The 21,595-nt window shown below is 35.4% G+C and overlaps 1 protein-coding gene across 3 annotated transcripts; it reads left to right on the forward strand.

Moving 5' to 3' along the window:
* Nucleotides 1–1,133: 1,133 nt before the first annotated feature.
* Nucleotides 1,134–21,373, forward strand: LOC122395923 (CD63 antigen-like). 3 transcript variants are annotated; one of them, XM_043393847.1, is made up of 7 exons: nucleotides 1,134–1,219; nucleotides 1,777–2,045; nucleotides 19,033–19,221; nucleotides 19,464–19,640; nucleotides 19,724–19,936; nucleotides 20,529–20,617; nucleotides 20,692–21,373. In XM_043393847.1, exons 2-6 carry the CDS (start codon nucleotides 1,986–1,988, stop codon nucleotides 20,601–20,603), a joined length of 714 nt encoding a protein of 237 aa, XP_043249782.1. In that variant the 5' UTR covers nucleotides 1,134–1,219; nucleotides 1,777–1,985; the 3' UTR covers nucleotides 20,604–20,617; nucleotides 20,692–21,373. The 3 variants fall into 3 exon arrangements, with proteins under 3 accessions (XP_043249782.1, XP_043249781.1, XP_043249783.1); XM_043393846.1 differs by having other exon boundaries at nucleotides 20,529–21,373; XM_043393848.1 differs by lacking the exons at nucleotides 1,134–1,219; nucleotides 1,777–2,045 and adding an exon at nucleotides 5,884–6,119 and having other exon boundaries at nucleotides 20,529–21,373.
* Nucleotides 21,374–21,595: the final 222 nt, after the last annotated feature.

Below are 21,595 nucleotides of genomic sequence, written 5' to 3' on the forward strand. Positions count from 1 at the left end.
TAATGGCTGGGCAGTCGAGATTCCAAATCATATGCTGTATTTGTTAATGCAACAATAAAGTACTCAGTAATTTTAGATCACTTATAAATGCTTCGTAATTAACGCCGAAGGTCCAAAATTGTCTAGAACTTGTCTAGGACTATATGTATGTCAGTTTAATTAATAAACAGTGTTTAAAGTGTCTACTTGTCTACTTTAATGTCCATTTACTTGTCCGTGATCCTTCCTATGCAAAGGTTGAGCAACGTGTGACCCATCAGTGGTACATGATTTACGTAGCCATCCACGGCAAAACGCCCAAGTTTCGCGGAATAGTTCGTTAGTTTTAACGCTAGATGGCGCTTATTTTTTCGACCTCGAACCCTCTGGTGCTAAAACGCCCAAGTTTGTCGTGGAATAGTTTGTTATTTTCAGCGATAGATGGCGCTTATTTTCCGACCTCAGGCCCCCTGGTGCTAAAACGCCCAAGTTTGTCGTTGAATAGCGCCATCTAGCGTGGACGATACGAACTATTCCACGACAAATTATTCCTTATAACTAAAGGAATGATTAGAAGAAGAAAAGATAGGTAAAACTGATGAGAACACATAGAATTCTTTGAAATTATATCATTTACTGCAATAGATTTACATTATACAAAGCTTTAGTGCATATGTTAGTAAGAATAAAATAATTGCTAAGCGATCGGTGGACTCGTATAAAAGTCAACAAACGTTTTGACGTGCTCACGCGTTTTTGCCCACGACACACGTTTTTGCGAGACTAGACGACACCTCAAACATGTCTGATTGAGATAACAAATGTCGTAAAATATTGAACACGCTGTACGAATTAAAAGATTACTTGCAAAATACAAGTAGCTGGGAAACGAACAAAATACCTCGCTTTAAACATTCTTTCTCGTATGTTACATTCCACGATGATGTAGAGTTAAATTTCGCTCAAGAAATGAATAAAATAAACCGGTAAATTTGCATCGAAATATTCTAGGATTCTAGGGAATACGATTGCCTGAGCGCCACTTCGCTTTCTAACAAACGTTTGTAAGAAATGACAACACTGTAGATCCCAATAACGGCAACCCTGTACGCCCGGTGGGGGAAGAGATTTTCTATGTTTGCTAACTTCGATCTCGGTAGTTGAACGGGCTATATGTAGATCCTAAGATCACTGTTCATTAAACGAAGAGGTCGCTCGAAAACCACTAGTTTTTTACCAGGTCGGTACTTCAGCTCGTGCGCGATTTCTTAAATAGTAAAAATCTAAATTACATCTGTCACGCTAATTGAAAACGAATTTCCACGAAACGAACTAAGCATTTCAGCATTTTGGGTGTACAATTCACTATATCGAAGGCTCTTGGAACTAGGACTAGACAAATTTTTCTATACTCGATGCCGTATTTGAATAATATCTCATAGTCAACTTCCGTTTGCACATACTATGCTTTCAATGATAGGAAAAATTCTTTCGACAAAATAATTGACAGAAATATATAAATTTATCTAATATACACGAGTTTGGGCGATCTACGGTATTCGATCGTTACTCGGAACAGTAACCATTCGAATGGTTTCAGTCTTACTTGGAAACACGTTCGTCGAGCGAACGCTTCGTTTTTTTTTCCCCCCACAAAAAAATGTAAACTCACGGTGAAGTTCTTTAAAAAATTTAACGTGCCTGATATTTCATATGCTTTATTTCCAACGTAACGTAATATTATCAATATCTACCGGTGAAGTTACACTGGAATCCAAGCTCGCTTAATCTTTCTAGATAAAAGCGGGCGCGGCATTATTGCGCTTTACAACGGGAACTCGTTTCGGCTCTTGCATCAGTTGAACACGAGACGTCGGTGCCGCAGTTGTTCTTTGTGTCGCCTCTAACCTAACCTGTTGAGCGTCTCTGCGCGTCCTCCGAGCAACGTTTCATATTTTAACGGACAGTTTCGTCGCGAGTAACCCGGAGAAAGAAAATCAACGAAAATGGGTTGCGGAATGGGAATGATAAAATACCTGCTCTTCATATTTAATTTCATCTTTGCGGTAAGTCGAAACAATATCTCAGTAAAATACGAAAACGAACCGACTCGAACGGTTTATCTTGAACTGTTCGCTACGCACTATTCGATTTGCTCGAAGCGATCGAACATATTTTATTACATGCGTCGAGCCTTCGAACGAAAACGTACAAACTATTTATCGCACGTTGAAACGGACATTAAAGTTAATTTCTGCGTTACAAAGATTCCAATTATTCTTTCGTAGTTATGTAAAGGTTCGTCGGTGATTCGGAACGGGAGAAAGTTTTTACATTTAATTTTCTCCGTGCATCAATCTCCGCGCTATTTTTAAATTGATAAACATTTCGTTCGATGATACACGTTATGGTCGAGTTGCTTGTTTGCACAATTGTTAGAATTTTCTTTCGTTCCAATCTTTGGTCAGTCTCGTTAAGGATGTTTTTAAATTTAACTACCCGATATCGCGTCACGCGTGTGATTCATAACATTTTTGATACATAAATTATTCCGGTTGTTTTTTTACACGAAACGTTTCGTCGTATCGCGTGACGCATCGAGCGATCGAGTGCAAAAATTCGACGTCGCTTTAATTTTATTTGTAAGGTGCTCGGTATTGAAACAGCGACGATACCGTTGTGAGACGTGTCATAATTTCTAAGTCGGTGTTTTTTTCACACATGCTTGTTTAAACATACGCCAATGGAAGTGACACAGCCGTGAGTCATGCGATAAGGATATCGGTTATAGTTGAAAAAAACCCGATACTTTCGCGAGCCGTCATTGTTAATCCAACGCTTAGGTCATATTAAAGTAATTATCAGACGATTTCATTTGAATGTTTTAAATTATTGCTCAGCTTCGACGCGTTGAGTGGTATATTTGTATTATTTTAAAGTATTCGCGATGATATTAATGTTAGCAGTTACATTTCAAAAAAGTGTACGTCGAGGTATCGGTTAGCGGAAACCGACGTAGTTAAAACGGAAATAGTAATGGCGGGGGCCGATAGCTACGTCACGACATACAGTCTGTTAATTCTTTGACGTTGCATATTTAAATGTGAGAAACTTTAATGCAACAAATGTTTATTTTTAATATATTCATCGATAGGAAAATTATTATTCAGATGTCTGAACAATTTTTGTTTAGTTTCATTTGTTCGTTACTATTTTCCTTATCGACCTGGCAGTTCAAATATATGTATATCTAATCCATAGAAATTGCAATTTTGAATATTAATGTAGAAATTCTTTTCCAAGCATGATAGAGATCAAATTTGAACGTAAAATTTTAATGCACCAAATGTTTAATTTTAATATAATCAATGATACGAAAATTACTTTTCACGTGTATCAACAAATTTTATTAAGTTTTATTTTTTCTATCGACCTGGCAGTTCAAATATAGAGGGTATCCAGCCACCTCCGGGGAAAAAATTTTACTGCAAGATTCTAGAGGCCAAAATAAGACGAAAATCAAGAATACTAATTTGTTGATGGAAGCTTCGTCAAAAAGTTATTCACGTTTAAAATTCCGTTTCTATTGAATTTTTTTCTAGAAAATGGGTAGGATTTTAGGGGCAGGTCTATTCACCAAAAATGATTCTAATTAACCCCTGATACTAAAAATAATTTTTCTAGAATGATTTGAAATTTTTTATTTTCGTCTAAAAATGTCAATACCTACTCGAATTTTTTTTTCGAAAGTGGGTAGGATTTCGAAGGTACGTCTATTCACCAAAAATGATTCTAATTAACCCCTGCAACTAAAAATAATTTTTCCAGAACGATTTGAAATTGTTTAATTTTGTCGGAAAAATTTCACACCTTCTCGAATTTTTTTCTCGAAAGTGGGTAGGGTTTGGAGGGTACGTCTAATGACCAAAAACGATTGTAATTAACCCCCGCATCCGAAAATAATTTTTCCAGAACGATTTGAAATTTTTTAATTTAATTTTGTTAATAACTTTTTACCGAAGCCACCATCAACAAATTGCTATTCCTGATTTTCGTCTTATTTTGGCCTCTAGAATCTCGCATTAAAATTTTTCCCAGGGGTGACAACACCCTGTATATTCCTCCGGAGAAACTGCAATTTTGAATAATAATCTTGAAAATCGTGAAAATTCTTTTCCAAATGCGACAGAGATAATACTAAAACGTAAAATTTTAATGCACCAAATGTTTATTTTTGATATAATCATCGATAGGAAAATTACTTTTCACGTGTCTGAACAAATTTTGTATATTTTTATTTGTTCGTTACTGCTTGTTTTATCGATCTGGCAGTTCAAACGTATATGTATTACATATTCCTTCGGAGAAACTGGAATTGTGAGTAATAATGTTCGTAGAAATTCTTTTCCAAACGCGATGGAGATAAAACTTATATCGTGCTAGCTTATCAAATTTTACGTTTGAGTTCTGCCGTATGTTCTCAATGGTGACAGAAAAGTGGGTAAATGTATACCCTATTCAACTATTAAATAATCGATATAGCCATTCTATTTGTGTCAGGAGGGTGCTGTACTATTCGATGGAACTAGGTTCAACATTTCGAACAACTTCTGTGCATGAATTCTATATAAATTCACGTTCCCTCTCTTTTTCATAGCATACGGTATTTCTTTTCACAGAAGTTTTATCGAAACAAAAATTTATTATACAGGGTGTTCGGCCACCCCTGGGTAAAATTTTAATGGGGGATTCTAGAGGCCAAAATAAGACAAAAATCAAGAATACCAATTTGTTGATTGAGGCTTCGTTAAAAAGTTATTAACGTGTAAAGTTCCGCCCGTACTGAATTTTTTTCTCGAAAATGCGCGAAATTTCTGGGGTATGTCTATTCACAAAAAATGACTGTAATTGACCCCTGCAACTAACAATAATTTTTCCAGAACAATTTGAAATTTTTAAATTTTGTCGACAAATTTCACACCTTCTCGAATTTTTTTCTAGAAAGCGGGTAGGATTTCGGGGGCATGACTAGTCGCCAAAAATGATTGTAATTGACCCCCGCAACCGAAAATAATTTTTCCAAAACGATTTGAAACTTTTTTCGTTGAAAAATTTAGGCACCTAATTAGATTTTCAGTAAGGAATTTTTTTCTCGAAAGTGGGTTGGATTTCGGGGGCATGTGTAATGACCAAAAATGATTGCAATTGACCCCCGCAACCGAAAATAATTTTTTCAAAACGATTTGAAATTTTTTTTTGCTGTTGAAAAATTTAACACTTTCTCGAATTTTGTTCTAGAAAGTGGGTAGGATTTCGGGGGCAGACTATTCACCAAAAATGATTGCAATTGACCCCCGCGACCGAAAATAATTTTTCCTGAACGATTTGAAATATTACAATTTAATTGTTAATAACTTTTTAACGAAGCCTCCATCAACATATTGGTATTTTTGATTTTCGTCTTGTTTTGGCCTCCAGAATCCCCCATTAAAATTTTTCCCTGGGATGGCCGAACACTCTGTCCAAGTTCGTTGTTTTACGAATAAATACATTATCGTATTTAACAATAGATAACACTGGGCAGAACTAATGGTATCTTTGTGACATTACATAACGTATAATTCTTAGATTATTGCTTCCGGGTATTTTTTTTTTTTTATCATGATAAATCGACCTAGTGTTGCAAGACTATAAGTCATTGTTTCCGTGCGGTTTCCTACTTTTCGCTGCAGCGCGGCCGCGCGCGTCAGTTTTCTTGAGAATTAAATTTACGCGTTGACGAGTGACGTACTCGCGTACCATTGGTTTGCCAGAAAATTCCGATCAGTACTGCGTTTAAAATGGGAAAGAGGTAGAGAGAGAGAGAGAGAGAAGTCTCATCTCGCGTATTTTGGCCGAGACACACGCGCTACAGTTGCGTTTTTAGTGTTCGTTCCACGTTCGTCTCGTTCTCACTCCTCTCGTGCATCGTCTCGATCGCCGTTCCTCGAGACGTTACGATACGTTTTCTTTGTTTTTTCGCGCGATCGCGCTGAGCCTTCGAACAACGGACGATCGATTCCAAGGAGAACCGAGTCGAAATGAGCTGTGTCTTTAATTGTATCAAGTGGTTACTGTATATCTTTAATTTTATCTTTTCAGTAAGTAATCGATCTTCGTTTACCGATAATCCCGGGGGTCGAACGCTGTTTTACCGACCGAATTTTTTTAGATCGTTAACGCATTATTTTAACATCAGATAAAGAAAAACACATTCAGATAATATTGATAAGAGACTGGAAAATATTTTCTCGAATAATATTCGTTGATTTGGTTTTGTATCGTGCAGTAACAGTGATATTTAGTTGTTCCGGTCGTATCGTCTAGCAAAGGGGTAGAGAAAAACAGGAATAGGGGATGGTGGTGCAAACAAGAGAAAAAACACGTTTCAGTGTGTAACCTTCGCGGAGGAACGACTGGAATATTGGTTCGAAGCGACGTGTGTCTGCTTTGCAATGAAACTGCGTCATTTCTCCATGGTCAGAGGGGAACTGGATGTGTAATTCCGTTCTAAATTCCTCGTTTTACTCGGGGATCGTGTGCGTTACGTCATTCCCGACATTTTATAGCTTAATAAAATTGACATTAATATTTTCCTTTTAAACGAATGCCCAACGAAATTTAAAATATTCCGAACATCTCGCCTGCTTCGTGAAATCGGAAACCACCCTAACACCCAATTGAAGATAACGAATAAAGTTGATTAAAAATAACGAAACTTCATCGTGCGTTAAATTTCAGATATTTATAGATTATTCAGATTATATTGCAGTGTTCACAAAGCAAAAGATTCCCGCGGTTAATGTTTTCGTGACATCGTTGGTGTCTGCTAACCGAGAAATTATCTTGAGTTCTCTGCATTATGAGTCAGGTTATTAGTACTGACGCATTCTTTGTCTCGTGTTATGATCGTGTGAAATAAAATACTTTTCATAATTGAATCTAGTCATGCGATGTTTGCACATTTCGATAAGTACTTCATAAGAATTGTTACGTAATCCAAGACGTCTTTCGAATCAAACTGCGATTTAATCAGTATCGGTGCAGTGATCATAGTAAATAGATTAGTTATTAAAAATTATTTTTTTAAACGATAATAACAGTGTACACTATTAAAATTGATATACATATTATTACTAATATTACTAGCAATAGAATGTTAATCGTATTTGTCATATTAATATTAGAATTGATTTTGCACATTTTGGTAAGTACTCCCTAATAATTCTTACGTAATTCAAGACTTTTTTCAAATCAAACTGTGATTTAATCAGTAGGTGCAGTGATCACAGTAAATAGATTAGTTATTAGAAATTATTTTTTTTTTAAACTGACATTAAAACTGATATCGATATTATCACTATCTATACTAATATTACTAGCAATAGAATGTTGAATCGTACATATTAATATTAGAATCAGCTTCTCCTTGCTCAAATACCTTCCCAGCGTTATTTATCTGCAATTCTTCCTATTTACCCGCCCATCAGATTACGTTGTGGACGTGTGCCAGTGACCATATCTTTCCTCCTCATACTATTATAATATTCAGCGCCGATATTAATTATTTCCTGCAGTAATGTTACTATTTTCGCATAAACTGTCGTACAATGCAGTTAAAAATCTCAACAGAGTGGAGACAGCAATGCGAATAAAAATATTATTTCAACCACAATCGTATACACGGACGTAGCAAGAAATTACGTTCACGCAAGATCCTTTTACGTAACCGAATCGTTTCCTAGCGTACCAACATCGAGCGCATATCGCAACACAAAACACGACGATTAATGTGTTTCCTCTTTTACGACGAGCCTAGCACAAGGTGATACAACGTGCGCGGATGAACGTTGCTTTAGATAAAATGTAGTTCCCCGGCGTGTAGAACATAGGTGTTGGCGCGAGGAGCAATAATTGGCACGTAGGACGAGATCGCAGCGCGGACCAAGGCTGCGACTAAACAATCTGAATGAAAACTGCAACGTTCTAAGTGTACCGGATGATCTTTGAAATTGTTCCTCGCGGTTGGAAACCCCTATTTTTCAATAGAGAAGCGTACCGATCGAAGAAGCATTCGACGTCGATAAAATTCCTTTTAACCCGCGTTGAACCCGCGTGACTCACGTTGTTCTAAAACGTTTTATTCGAATGCAGCGGAGAGCAACAAGATCGGCCACGCTGACCTTTCTCCCTATGGTTGTCGTTCAATAGGTTTCCCCTATGAGTTCACGTTCGTTGCTTGGTCCACAACGAGCTTCGCGCGCACCGGAAAGAGACGCGTTACATATGCGCGTCGTGTGGCATCTCCACGCTCAGACTTGGTAACAACGTGCTATGCACGTTTCTCGCGACTTCTCCTTATTAGTACGCAGAACTAAAACTCTCGGATGGTCTATAAGCATTCATTAAAAATCTAAAACGTTTTTGACCTAGTATGTCGGCTCTCTTCGGTACAATTCTCTATACAAGGCGTATTGAATAATTGGAACGGTTTGCAGGGTAAACGTGTCGGCCATTTAAGCCATAATGAAAATTCAACGCGTGATTATCGTTAACAAATTATTTTTGAAACATTATATATATCATGCTGTAATTGTCAATCATTATTATTCGTAATTTCCAATAAAAATTTTTGAAAATTTATCGTAATTTTCTATAACAGAATATATTAAACACTTATTTCTATTGCATTATACAGGGTGTTCGCACAACCCTGGGAAAAATTTTAATGGGGGATTCTGGAGGCCAAAATAAGACGAAAATCAAGAATACAATTTTGTTGATGGAGGCTTCGTTAAAAAGTTATTAACATTTGAAGTACCGTCTGTACTGAATTTATTTCTCGAAAATGCGCAGGTTTTCGGGGATATGTGTAATGACCAAAAATGATTGTAATTGACCCCCACAGCCGAACATAATTTTTCCGGAACGATTTTATATTTTTCTTTTTCGTCGAAAAATTTAGGCATCTTCTCGAATTTTTTTCTTGAAAATGCCTAGGATTTTCGGGGCAAGTGTAATAGCCAAAAATGATTGTAATTGACCCCTGTAAGGGAAAATAATTTTTTTAGAATGATTTGAAAAATTTTGTTTTCACCAAAAAATTTCAGCATCTACCTGAAATTTTTTCTCGAAAGTGGGTAGGATTTCGGGGGTATGCCTATTCACCAGAAATGATTGTAATTGACCCCCGCAACCGAACATAATTTTTCCGGAACGATTTGATATTTTTCTGTTTCGTCGAAAAATGTTTGCATCTTCTCGAATTTTTTTCATGAAAATGCCTAGGATTTCGTGGGTATGTGTAATAGCCAAAAATGATTATAATCGTGCCCTCCGACCGAAAATAATTTTTTTAGAATGATTTGAAAAATTCTTTTTTCGCCAAAAAATTTCAGCACCTACCTGAATTTTTTTCTCGAAAGTGGGTAGGATTTCGGGGGTATGTCTATTCACCAGAAATGATTGTAATTGACCCCCGCAACTGAACATAATTTTTCCAGAATGATTTGATATTTTTCTTTTTCGTCGAAAAATTTAGGCATCTTCTCGAATTTTTTTCTTGAAAATGCCTAGGATTTTCGGGGCAAGTGTAATAGCCAAAAATGATTGTAGTCATGCCCTGCAAACGAAAATAATTTTTTTAGAATGATTTAAAAAATTTTGTTTTCACCAAAAAATTTCAGCACCTACCTGAATTTTTTTCTCGAAAGTGGGTTGGATTTCGGCGGTATGTCTATTCACCAGAAATTATTGTAATTGACCCCCGCAACCGAACATAATTTTTCCGGAACGATTTGAAATTTTTTAATTTAATTTGTTAATAACTTGCTAACTTATTAACGAAGCCTCAGTCAAGAAATTGATATTCTTGATTTTCGTCTTATTTTGGCCTCCAGAATCTCCCATTACAATTTTTCCCAGGGGTGGCCGAACACCCTGTATATTTCTTCGCGTATGTATCGTTTCATTTTCTTTGGTACAAGTAAACACACTATAATTGTCGGTAGTTTTAGTGTTAATAATATATTCTTTTAAAATATCTGTCCGTTTAACAATGTATAGTCTCTTTTCTAATGCATACTCTCAAGCAAAGTCGCTTTTAAATAAGGTCTTCAAAAAAATAAACAGTTTCTTATGATTTTTTTCACAAAGGCTGTTATTTTCTGAACATTTATCGCTGTAATCATTGAAGTACGCACTTTCGAAATATCTGTTCGTTTAATAATATATTAATTTCTAGTCCCTTTTCTAATGCATATTTTCAACGCTTTTAAAGAAAGTCTTTAACACTAGAACTACCGACAATTATAGTGTGTTTATTTGTACCAAGGAAATTGAAACGATCGGTGCGTGAAGAAATGTATAATGCGATGGAAATAAGTTTTGATTCATTCTCTTATAGAAAATTACGGTAAATTTCCAAAAATTCGGTCGAGTAAATTTTTTTACAGGTTTTATTTGAAATTACAAATGGGTCATTTTGACTGGTTCGGTAGTTCTAGTGTTAAAGAAAAGAGTTTCTTATGATTTTTATCACAAAGCCTGTTATATTTGGAGACTTTGAGCAAAGCCAATAAAGTAAACATTTACCAAATTTCATGTTTGTATGCTGATACATCTAGGTAGAGATAATATTTGAATGCTTATAAATTGTTCAATTTAAAAATACCGGGTCAAGGCGCAGCTAGCGAGTTTCTGCCAAGATCGAGACCGTCGTGAAAATCGTCGATGATGGGTAACTGTCTTCGCGTGAAACGTGTGCGGCCATTAAAGTGTTAAGCCATAAACTTGGAACGACGAACAAGCACTTGCAACTGTCGGGCCGTAACGGACCAACAGGTTTTAAGTTTTCTTAGATTTTCTAGCTGGTTGGACAACCAGGAAAATCCACAGGTTGTCAGATCATAGACATTCTTAAACAAAGCATCGTTGTGATCACGAATTTTCTAATGTCGTGATCCACTGTGAATGAATTTGTACAATCAATATGTGATCAAATGTAATGTCTTTCATAGTTTCCTATTCGCTCTAATCGTTTCTCATTTTCATCAATAAGAATCTAGTTTCGACTAATCATATTATCTGGCAATGCCCACAGTTTGAGGTTGGCAGAAGTGAAATGATCGCCAAACTATGTTCATTAAATCCCCACACGGTTAACACTTTTCTTTTTCGACCAAATATCTTCTCGCTAATGGTTATTTTCAAATTCCTAGAGAAGCATTGTATATATATTCAATCTAAATCAGTTGCTGATTTTCTGTAATTTATAATTTGTTATCGATAAGTGTATTCAGATAATCTCAATGTAGGAATATAGCCTAATTGCATTACGCATTTATATGCGCTGCTAATAATCCTGTAGAGGGTTACACTTCAATAAAAAAAAAAAATCGAGTTTCGAAGGAAAACGAAAAGAAAACTTCCCTGTTGTTACAGTCCAGTTCTATCGACTCTGAAGGATATTGTTGCATTATGTTAACAATGATGTAACGATAACGGACACTAATGATAGAGTTCTATGAATAATGAATGCAATGAATCATTATGATACGCGTATAAGCAATTACTGTACTTTTTTTACGCACGTCCTTCCAAGTTCTTCCCATTCATGCTTAGTGGTATTAATGGCTAGGAATTTGGAGGTGTTGCCAAGTCGCGTAGTGTATATTTCGTGTGAGCCATTGCACGCTTATCGATCACTTTTATACATGATGTCAGAAATTTTGTTCCGAATTAGTCACCTGAGAAATATCTTACACGGGGGAAAGCAGATACATGCATGACTAACGATTAAAAAAACACCGCTATCAAAACTAACGAGCACAAGTATGACTGGGATTTCCTCGATACGTATCATAATTACTCTATGAATAATGTTTTCCATTCGTGTGTACTTGTTCGAGAATACTTCTCTGTAACGAGTTATGTAATCTTTAATAAAATATTTCAGTTTGGAAGCTACGTTAATTTACTTTTGATACATTTCCTATAAAGTACTTCGGCGTATGAATATTCTTTTTGAACACTTTATCTTGAGATAATTGGAAATGTATGTATTTATCTTCGACAAGAAAGTGTGATACTCATTTTAAGAGATAAGAATACTGGTTATTTTTTTGTATATCTTTGCGTCCTGGTTTTTGGAGAATTATCAATGTTTCGACAGATATGTTACGATCGATCTGAAGACGATAAAATGGAGTATTGAATGTAGGTAATTGGTCGTTGGCGTTACAGAGTGAATATTATTTTGTTCCTTGCTGGTGATGGAGTAATAAGAAAGGTCGTTTTTGGTCTTTTGGACAAATTCCAGTAGACCATGTCTGCCGACAAAAGAATGTTGTTTCGTGATTTGACCCGCGGCGAGGTTCAAAGCACGTCGTGCATCCTGTTATACAACGATAGTATCTTCAAGTCGACTGTTAGGCCAAGGGCACTTTCTCTCAAAGCACTTCGACAATTCTAACTTTGGTAGAAACGAATGCAATATGATTTCCCAGTTCCCCTAAAAATATTCACGATCACAGCTTTCGGTGAATTCTCAAAAAACATTTATCTTTTGATAGACGAGCGAAAACGTGGTCAGAATTCAGGAATTAATCAACTATTTCTGTTCGTTGTTAATGAATACAATTTGCCTAACTCTGCGTCTGGGTTAGAGAAACTTTACTGTTGCACACTGGCACCTAGAATTCTATGGAAGGAAGTTAGTGAGTCATCCACATGTGGTTTCTTTCGACCGTTTGCGCGCAGATTCAAGAGATCGCAACGTATGAGAATCTTAAAAAATAACTTCTCAAGTCGCGACGTCCTTTTGTCCCACAGCAGTCCGTTTCAGTCAAGGTCTCACATCGTACAAAACAACGGGTTTTGTTACATTCAGTGACGAGTACAGTTTGCAAAACTGGAATCACGCGTTTTTAGAGGTTTGGAGGTCGATAGACAGTCACTCGCGAAAGTATTCGTACCTCGCCATAATAAAGGTCATTTTGATTTAAATAAACGATAATGCTCATTTAATATTGTATTTAAGTCACCCCTGGGAACAATTTTAATGGAAAATTTTAGAGGCCAAAATAAGACGAAAATTTCTTGACTGAGGCTTCGTTAAAAATTAAATTAAAAATTTCAAATCGTTCTGAAAAAAATATTTTCGTCTGCAGAGGGCAATTACAATCATTTTTAGTCAATAGACATACCCCCAAAATCCTACTCACTTTCTAGAAAAAAATTCGAGAAGATGTGAAATTTTTCGACGGCAAAAAAAAAATTTCAAATCGTTTTGGAAAAAATATTTTTGTCTGCAGAGGGCAATTACAATCATTTTTGGTCATTAGACGTACCCTCGAAATCCTACCCAGTTTTGAGAAAAAAATTCTGTACGGGTGGAACTTTAAACGTTAATAACTTTTTAACGAAGCCTCCATCGACAAATTAGTATTCTTGATTTTCGTCTTGTTTTGGCCTCTAGAATCTCCCATTAAAATTTTTCCCAGGGGTGACCATTTGTTAAAATTAACATGATTTAAAAGTTTAACTCTGATACTGAATTTTTCGAAAGCATATATAAATCATTGTTTCATTGAAAGTAATTCCAGTTGATTGGCAATGTCGGTTGACGATGTCGGTTTAACTAATTAGTATTATTAACGTGCCTATGATGGGCACTAACGTCAAAAGCTATTAATACGTGGGGTGATAAATCGAGTTAGGCACTTTTAATGGTCCATTGATGTTAAGATTAGCGTACGATGAAAATGTATCGTTCATCGATTTTTTTTACGATTATTAAGCTGTTTAATTCTTCATCATAACTATAATCTTTGCTCCTAAATAATTAATAGTGCTCATAAAACTACGTTACATAGTATATCTGAATGTGTTTATCGATTTCCCTGGAAATGTAAACCGGTTCACTATTAACTATGCCAAAGTTGTATCGATACACGTACGCATCATAGTAACCTACATTTTTTAACGGTTCGAGTGATTTTTGAATCTGTTTTTATATAAACTCACAATATTTAAAATTAGTGCAAATCAGATTTCATTTTTCCTTATGTTCTATCTTCGATTATATTTTCAGTTTACGGAAGATTGTGTACGTATTTTTGATCGTAGAATATATTTTTAATCCGTTGAATGCGAGGTTCAAGCAAAATCGAGGAACATACTATACGCGAATAGGATGATGTCATCCAGTTTGGTGATCGAATCTACGCTCCCGGCGATGTTATCGTAACATCGATCACGAGGATCGGAGAAGCTCGATCTTTAACGATTTGTTTTACTTCGAAAATAAATTCCACGAATAAACTACTAAATAATATTAAATTAAAAGTTTAATTCTAAAAACAGAACTCTATTACTGGAGTCTAAACGAGTGTGAATATGTATACAGTAAATCCTAGTTTAGTTAATTCCGTGTCAAATTATTACTGTAATAATTAATAAAAACATCAAGCGTTTCTAGTGTTTACTCAATATTCGAATGTTAGATACATATCAATTATATATAAATAACATAAAAAATAAAAGCATCTGATATAAATTTCTGAAATATTTGATTCGAAAATCGGTCGCGAAAGAAAATTAGGCAAAGAGAAACTAGGGCAAAAGACAAACGACGTTATTGGTATTGTCAGTTTAAAAATTTGCGAAAAATATGAACAGAAGCAGGAGGGTAATCTACAATTTATTTATAAACTCTGATAACTATGGAAAAGCCGTGGACAATCATTCGGTAACCGTGAATAACAAGCAACGTTAAAGAAAACATTTTTGTTCAATGCAATAATACATAGCTGAAGAAACTGATATCGAAGTTCATTATTAGAAATCGAAAATATATAAAGTTTGTTAAAATATTATTTCAAGATTAGAAGAATTTCTCTGAGTATATTAGTCTTCATTAATCATGACTATAGAGTTAATTAAATTATTTTGTATAATTTAATTATAATAAGTAAAAATTTGCACGTTCTACCGAATAATTCATAATCAGAGTATTAATTCTTTTTTAATAGAGATTCAATTCAGGGTTGCACGTCACGCACTTAGGTCCGTCGTAATACTTTTTTTTTTCAAAGAATCAATCGCTTGATTTAAACGTTTCCCTCCTTTTCTCCCATTTAAATAATGCAAATGGTCCGTTAAACAGACTGTAAAGTATGTCGTACAAAGAAAAACATGTTTGAAAGTAACTCGAGACCTACTCTCTGATAAAACTGATACGAGGCATTCGAAGTCGTCGGAACTATAGTCGAAGGCAGATGTCAAGTGATATATTCACGTCGGCCACTCGAGTTAAATAACATAGATATACACGTGTGACGGTCTCATCATCGATCACAATAATTTTGAACGAATGTAAAGCACTGAAACAGCATGCCTATAACGTGTCAAGGATACAATATACAAAGTGAGTGACCTATTTGAATCAATCCACGTAAGCACAGAATGCTACTGTGCACCGAATATTGGAACTATTCGAATATCCGACAAATGATTCACGCAAAAATTGAAGATTAAAGTTTAATGCGTTTCATAAATTCAATGCATTTTCACTTTTCAATCCACGAGGAGGGAATCGTTAAATGGGTCACATCACGTATATTAAGCTGGCGTAGCCATTTGAAAAGGCCAAAGCAAAATTAATACGATATTTTTTTGCTATTTATTTGCTAATTATTTGCCAAAGAATTAATTTTTTTGCTCCAGCCGTTTTTGAGAAACAATGGCTACGCTACCGTAATATTAAGCTGGCGTAGCCACTTATTGTATCTCTGTACGTAAGACAGATATCAATACCATTCTTGCGGCATATTTTGTTGCTAATTTATTGCTCTTAATCCACTGAATATTAATTTTTTTGCCCCAGCCGTTTTCGAAAAACTGTGGCTGCTGTAGCTCAATATTAACCTAACGTAGCCACATGTTGTATCACAGTAGGTAACAAAGCTATCGATACCATTCTTGCGGCATATTTTTTTGCTAATTATTTGCTATCAATCCCCCGAATATTAATTTTTTTGCCGCTGTCTTTTTCGAGAAACGACGACCGCGCTGGACCAGCGTTAATTTAGCATAGCCACGTGTCGCGCCTTTGTACCTAACACAGCTATCGATACCATTCTTGCGGCATATTTTTTTGCAAATTATTTGCTATCAATCCCCCGAATATTAATTTTTTTGCTGCAGTCTTTTTCGAGAAACGACGACCGCGCTGGACCAGCGTTAATCTAGCATAGCCACGTGTCGCGCCTTTGTACCTAACACAGCTATCGATACCATTCTTGCAGCATATTTTTTTGCTAATTATTTGCTATCAATCCCCCCGAATATTAATTTTTTTGCTGCAGTCTTTTTCGAGAAACGACGACCGCGCTGGACCAGCGTTAATCTAGCATAGCCACGTGTCGCGCCTTTGTACCTAACACAGCTATCGATACCATTCTTGCAGCATATTTTTTTGCTAATTATTTGCTATCAATCCCCCGAATATTAATTTTTTTGCTGCAGTCTTTTTCGAGAAACGACGACCGCGCTGGACCAGCGTTAATCTAGCATAGCCACGTGTCGCGCCTTTGTACCTAACACAGCTATCGATACCATTCTTGCGGCATATTTTTTTGCTAATTATTTGCTATCAATCCCCCGAATATTAATTTTTTTGCTGCAGTCTTTTTCGAGAAACGACGACCGCGCTGGACCAGCGTTAATTTAGCATAGCCACGTGTCGCGCCTTTGTACCTAACACAGCTATCGATACCATTCTTGCGGCATATTTTTTTGCTAATTATTTGCTATCAATCCCCCGAATATTAATTTTTTTGCTGCAGTCTTTTTCGAGAAACGACGACCGCGCTGGACCAGCGTTAATTTAGCATAGCCACGTGTCGCGCCTTTGTACCTAACACAGCTATCGATACCATTCTTGCGGCATATTTTTTTGCTAATTATTTGCTATCAATCCCCCGAATATTAATTTTTTTGCTGCAGTCTTTTTCGAGAAACGACGACCGCGCTGGACCAGCGTTAATTTAGCATAGCCACGTGTCGCGCCTTTGTACCTAACACAGCTATCGATACCATTCTTGCGGCATATTTTTTTGCTAATTAATATTCGGGGGATTGATAGCAAATAATTAGCAAAAAAATATGCCGCAAGAATGGTATCGATAGCTTTGTTACCTACTGTGATACAACATGTGGCTACGTTAGGTTAATATTGAGCTACAGCAGCCACAGTTTTTCGAAAACGGCTGGGGCAAAAAAATTAATATTCAGTGGATTAAGAGCAATAAATTAGCAACAAAATATGCCGCAAGAATGGTATTGATATCTGTCTTACGTACAGAGATACAATAAGTGGCTACGCCAGCTTAATATTACGGTAGCGTAGCCATTGTTTCTCAAAAACGGCTGGAGCAAAAAAATTAATTCTTTGGCAAATAATTAGCAAATAAATAGCAAAAAAATATCGTATTAATTTTGCTTTGGCCTTTTCAAATGGCTACGCCAGCTTAATATACGTGGTCACATCACTAATGTATACCATAAATATTTTAATTAATACATTTATGAAAATATTGTTTTCGATTAAAGTAGTATTAAAGAATGTATCATTGTGACGTGTCTCTATCGATTTACGTTTGTTGTTTGGAACTACGCTTTCAGGAGAGACTGTACTAATGATTGGTATTAGTCGAGGTCATTTTTTTAAGTTCCAAGAACACTCTTGGAACGGATATCATTAGTTGACGTTAACACGATTATCAAAATTTTCACTGTATCTCACTTTTATAAAATTATTACCTAATACTCGTGTGCAATTTCTTTTTAAAATGAAATAACAATGTTTGCGTCAATGTAACTTCTTTCTATTTTATCACGACTTTGCTATGTTTCCAGTTAAACAGTATCGTTTCATTTCTTGGTAATATTTGTGAAATATAATCTTATCGTAATTTAATTCGGTATCATAAGTGTTCACAGTGATTCCACTACCGCTTTCTGCGGAAGGTCTAGCGATACCATTACTCGTTACACTTCTAATTTCTTCCATTCCGTCCTGCAAGAAGATTATCTTCTATATTTTATTTTTTACCTTGTATCACGATCAAGGCGAATATTGGTCGATTCGTCCAGAAATAATCACAGCAGCGACGATACGTAACGTTATTGCATTATGGTTGTTCGATAACGCGATATGTCTCGGTTATTATGAAAAATATTTATGCATTCGATACATATTATTGTTATCGAATCTCTATCGTAATCGAGCAAAACATTTTTTTCACCAAGTAGTTGGACACAAGTAGACGTTAAATATTGCAATACGAACAAGTAACAGAAAACGTTAAGGGCTTATCTTTATTTGTTACGATAAACATTATTGGTACTGTGTCAAAAAAGTTATTTTTCCACGACGTCCAAACGCTGTTCGCGAGTACGTTGAACCATCTGGCTTGCACCTGGAACATGACCTAAATTCGCGTACAGGATATTCGCAATCGTAGCGTACCGCATACAGAATGTTCAATGCCAACCGGTTGATATTGTGCAATATGATGTAATAAGTGCCTCTGTTGTCAGTGGCGCAAGTCGTCCCAGTCTTGAATCTTAAACCAGTATAGAAATACGAAGATTAAACCAATTGACGATTGTTGGCGATAGATATAATGATTCCTGTAAAGTGGTCGACGTCTGACGAGCACATTCATTCCCAGGAATTTCATAAATTACGAATTTATTCAGAAATGAAGACACGAGTTACTTTGAAATTGTAAAGTATTAGTTTTTACTAAATAGCAATAGCAACGGTATGCGAACTTGTAAAAACTAAATAAATGTACGGAATATAATAACGCAGAATTATGATCGGGACGCGAAATAATGAAATTTATGAGGCTGTGTCGAATAAAATTACTTTACATTTATAGTATAAAATATAAACGCCTTGAAAGAATCCATTTCGAATATTTAATTGTGATATTGTTGCAACAGGTATGTGGCTTAGGTATCCTGGCTCTTGCTGTCGTTTTACACCTTCAGCTCTCACATGCAACAAAATTCATGGACACGAATTTTATGTTCCCGTCGATATCATTGATGGTTATCGGTAGCATTATTTTCTTGGTTTCGTTCTTCGGATGTTGCGGTGCCATTCGGGAAAGTCATTGCATGACTATTACAGTAAGTAAACGAATGTTGTTATTTAATTGTAAATACCATACCTAGAAAGAAATGTTTGTTAAATCGTGTAGTAGTATTATTTATACAATGCTTGTCAGATTTAATGAAAAATTACGATCTTTCGAAAAAGACGAGCCAAGCGTTGCACGTTTCTAAGCTAACTAGAAATTACAAATGATGAAACGTGTTCATGGTACGGTAAATTGTTTTACATATCGATCACTCGATGTTTCTTTTCATAGTTTGCGTCGTGCCTTCTTTTCATCTTGCTTATACAAGTGGCGATCGCAGTATACTCTTTCGTTGTTCTTTCAAACGACGACAATCGCGCAATCATTGCGGATGGTTACAAAACGATATTCGAGAGATACTATACAAATCATGAAGACGAAGGTTTCGTGGACTTCATTCAAAATGAAGTGAGTATCGAAATGTTTACGTATTGTTGAACAGGCCCACATTTATTTTTAGACGTATTCAAATTTGAAATGCTTCGTTGCAGTTACATTGCTGTGGTGTTACCTCTTCGAGTGATTTCAACCATCTTCAAAACTCTACCGGTACCATTCCTCCGAGTTGCTGCGGTAAACAAAGAGATCAGAGTTGTGCAGCAAATGAGTCGTATCCGAATGGTTGTGGGCCTCAATTAACAGATGCCTATAAAAAGGCAGGAACTGTGTTAGGTGGTGTTGCTATAGGCATTGCTGGAGTCGAGGTAAGTTCATAATCCGTTGTTAATTATTAAAGCAATCACCAATATATATTTTCGTCAATTAGACATATGTAATTTTGTTTTTAAATGTGGCTATTTCCTGTCCTTGTAAAGGGTTTGCATAAAGCTTAATTATGGCCATCCTGGGAAAAATTTTAATGGGAGATTCTAGGAGCCAAAATAAGACGAAAATCAAGAATAGCAATTTGTTGATGGTGGCTTCGTTAAAAAGTTATTAACGTTTAAAGTTCCGCCTGTAGAGCGGCAGTCTGCATACACCTGCGCACGCGTGACAGTGGTTCTACATGCGGAACTTTAAACGTTAATAACTTTTTAACGAAGCCTCAATCAATAAATTAGTATTCTTGATTTTCATCTTATTTTGTCCCCTAGAATATCCCATTAAAATTTTTCCCAGGGGTGGCCAAACACCCCCGTACATTTTTGTCAATTAGACATATGTAATTTTGTTTTTAAGCCACTAATGTCTATTTCCTGTCCTCGTAAAGGATTTGCATAAGGTTTAAATATGAACGTTTACACTTAAACCTACTGAAACCTATATTTACACGTATATTATTGTATTATGTTCCAGTTGCTCGGCATAATTTTCTCACTTTACTTGGCGAACTCCATTAAGAACGCCGAGCGCAGAGGTTACAGAGTGTAAAAAGCTTAACAAGCGTAAGGAGAATTATAAACATTACGCGAAACAGTAATGGAATTATAACACTATTTTACCATAATTAAAATTACAGATTGCAATGCAACAAATTTAGACAGTTTGTACAAATGATGAAGGAGTAAACGAGATGCGGGGAAAGTGCCTTTCATTTTAATTTGGAATATAATTTCGCTTTAAGCTTTTGACCTTTGTATGTGATATTGAATGTATAAACATATTATTTAATGTATTTTTTACTTTGATATTTTCATTAATTTGAATATATTTTTTATCCATGATAGGTGGAACACAGTAGTAATAATATTAATAGTAATAATAATAATAGTAATAATGATAATGATAATAATAATAGTAATAATAATAACAATAACAATATCAACAATCGGTGCAAAATGTTTCTAGAGGCCCGGCAGTTATACTTTGTTCTTAAATCCTATAATACTAAATATAACTTACCTAGCATTTGTGCACATAATTCAGAAAGATCGATTTCCAATCACCCGGAACAATAATTCAAATTTGTTCTTTTTTTTTTTTTCTGGAATTTATAATTCGCAATCTCTTAAATGAGAAGTTATATTCTAATGTAATTTAACTCGAGTAATGAAATACTAAATCACAGTGAGTGTTACGTAGTCCCGCGATTCTGTAAAAAAATATTTTTATAATAACATTTTGATAATTCCATTATTATTTTCGGAGTGTAATATCGAATCATATACATTTCACATTTAATAAAATCTATTATGCCCAAATTAGCGTGTTTTTGTCATTGATTGTGCATGTTGTGATGTTAAAAGAAATCTAATTTAAAATACACATCCAACGGCATTATTGATTATAGCAAATTTTGTTATTTACACTTCATCGTATTCCCAATTTTCGAATGTATTTATCACGGCTATTTACATGTAAGTGAAGCATTAATGCAATTAAATTATTTCAAACGTTTATTGAATTACTTGGTCTATCGTGAT

This window comes from Colletes gigas, unplaced genomic scaffold (assembly GCF_013123115.1).
Source record: "Colletes gigas isolate AHSC1104 unplaced genomic scaffold, ASM1312311v1 Colletes_gigas_Sc00006, whole genome shotgun sequence".
NCBI lineage: Eukaryota > Metazoa > Arthropoda > Insecta > Hymenoptera > Colletidae > Colletes > Colletes gigas.

Coding starts and splice junctions, on each gene's coding strand:
- LOC122395923 (XM_043393846.1), top strand. CDS start 1,986: ATGGGTTGCGGAATGGGAATGATAAAATACCTGCTCTTCATATTTAAT. Junction 2,046..19,032: donor TATTTAATTTCATCTTTGCG/GTAAGTCGAAAC, acceptor TTGTTGCAACAG/GTATGTGGCTTAGGTATCCT. Junction 19,641..19,723: donor TGGACTTCATTCAAAATGAA/GTGAGTATCGAA, acceptor GCTTCGTTGCAG/TTACATTGCTGTGGTGTTAC.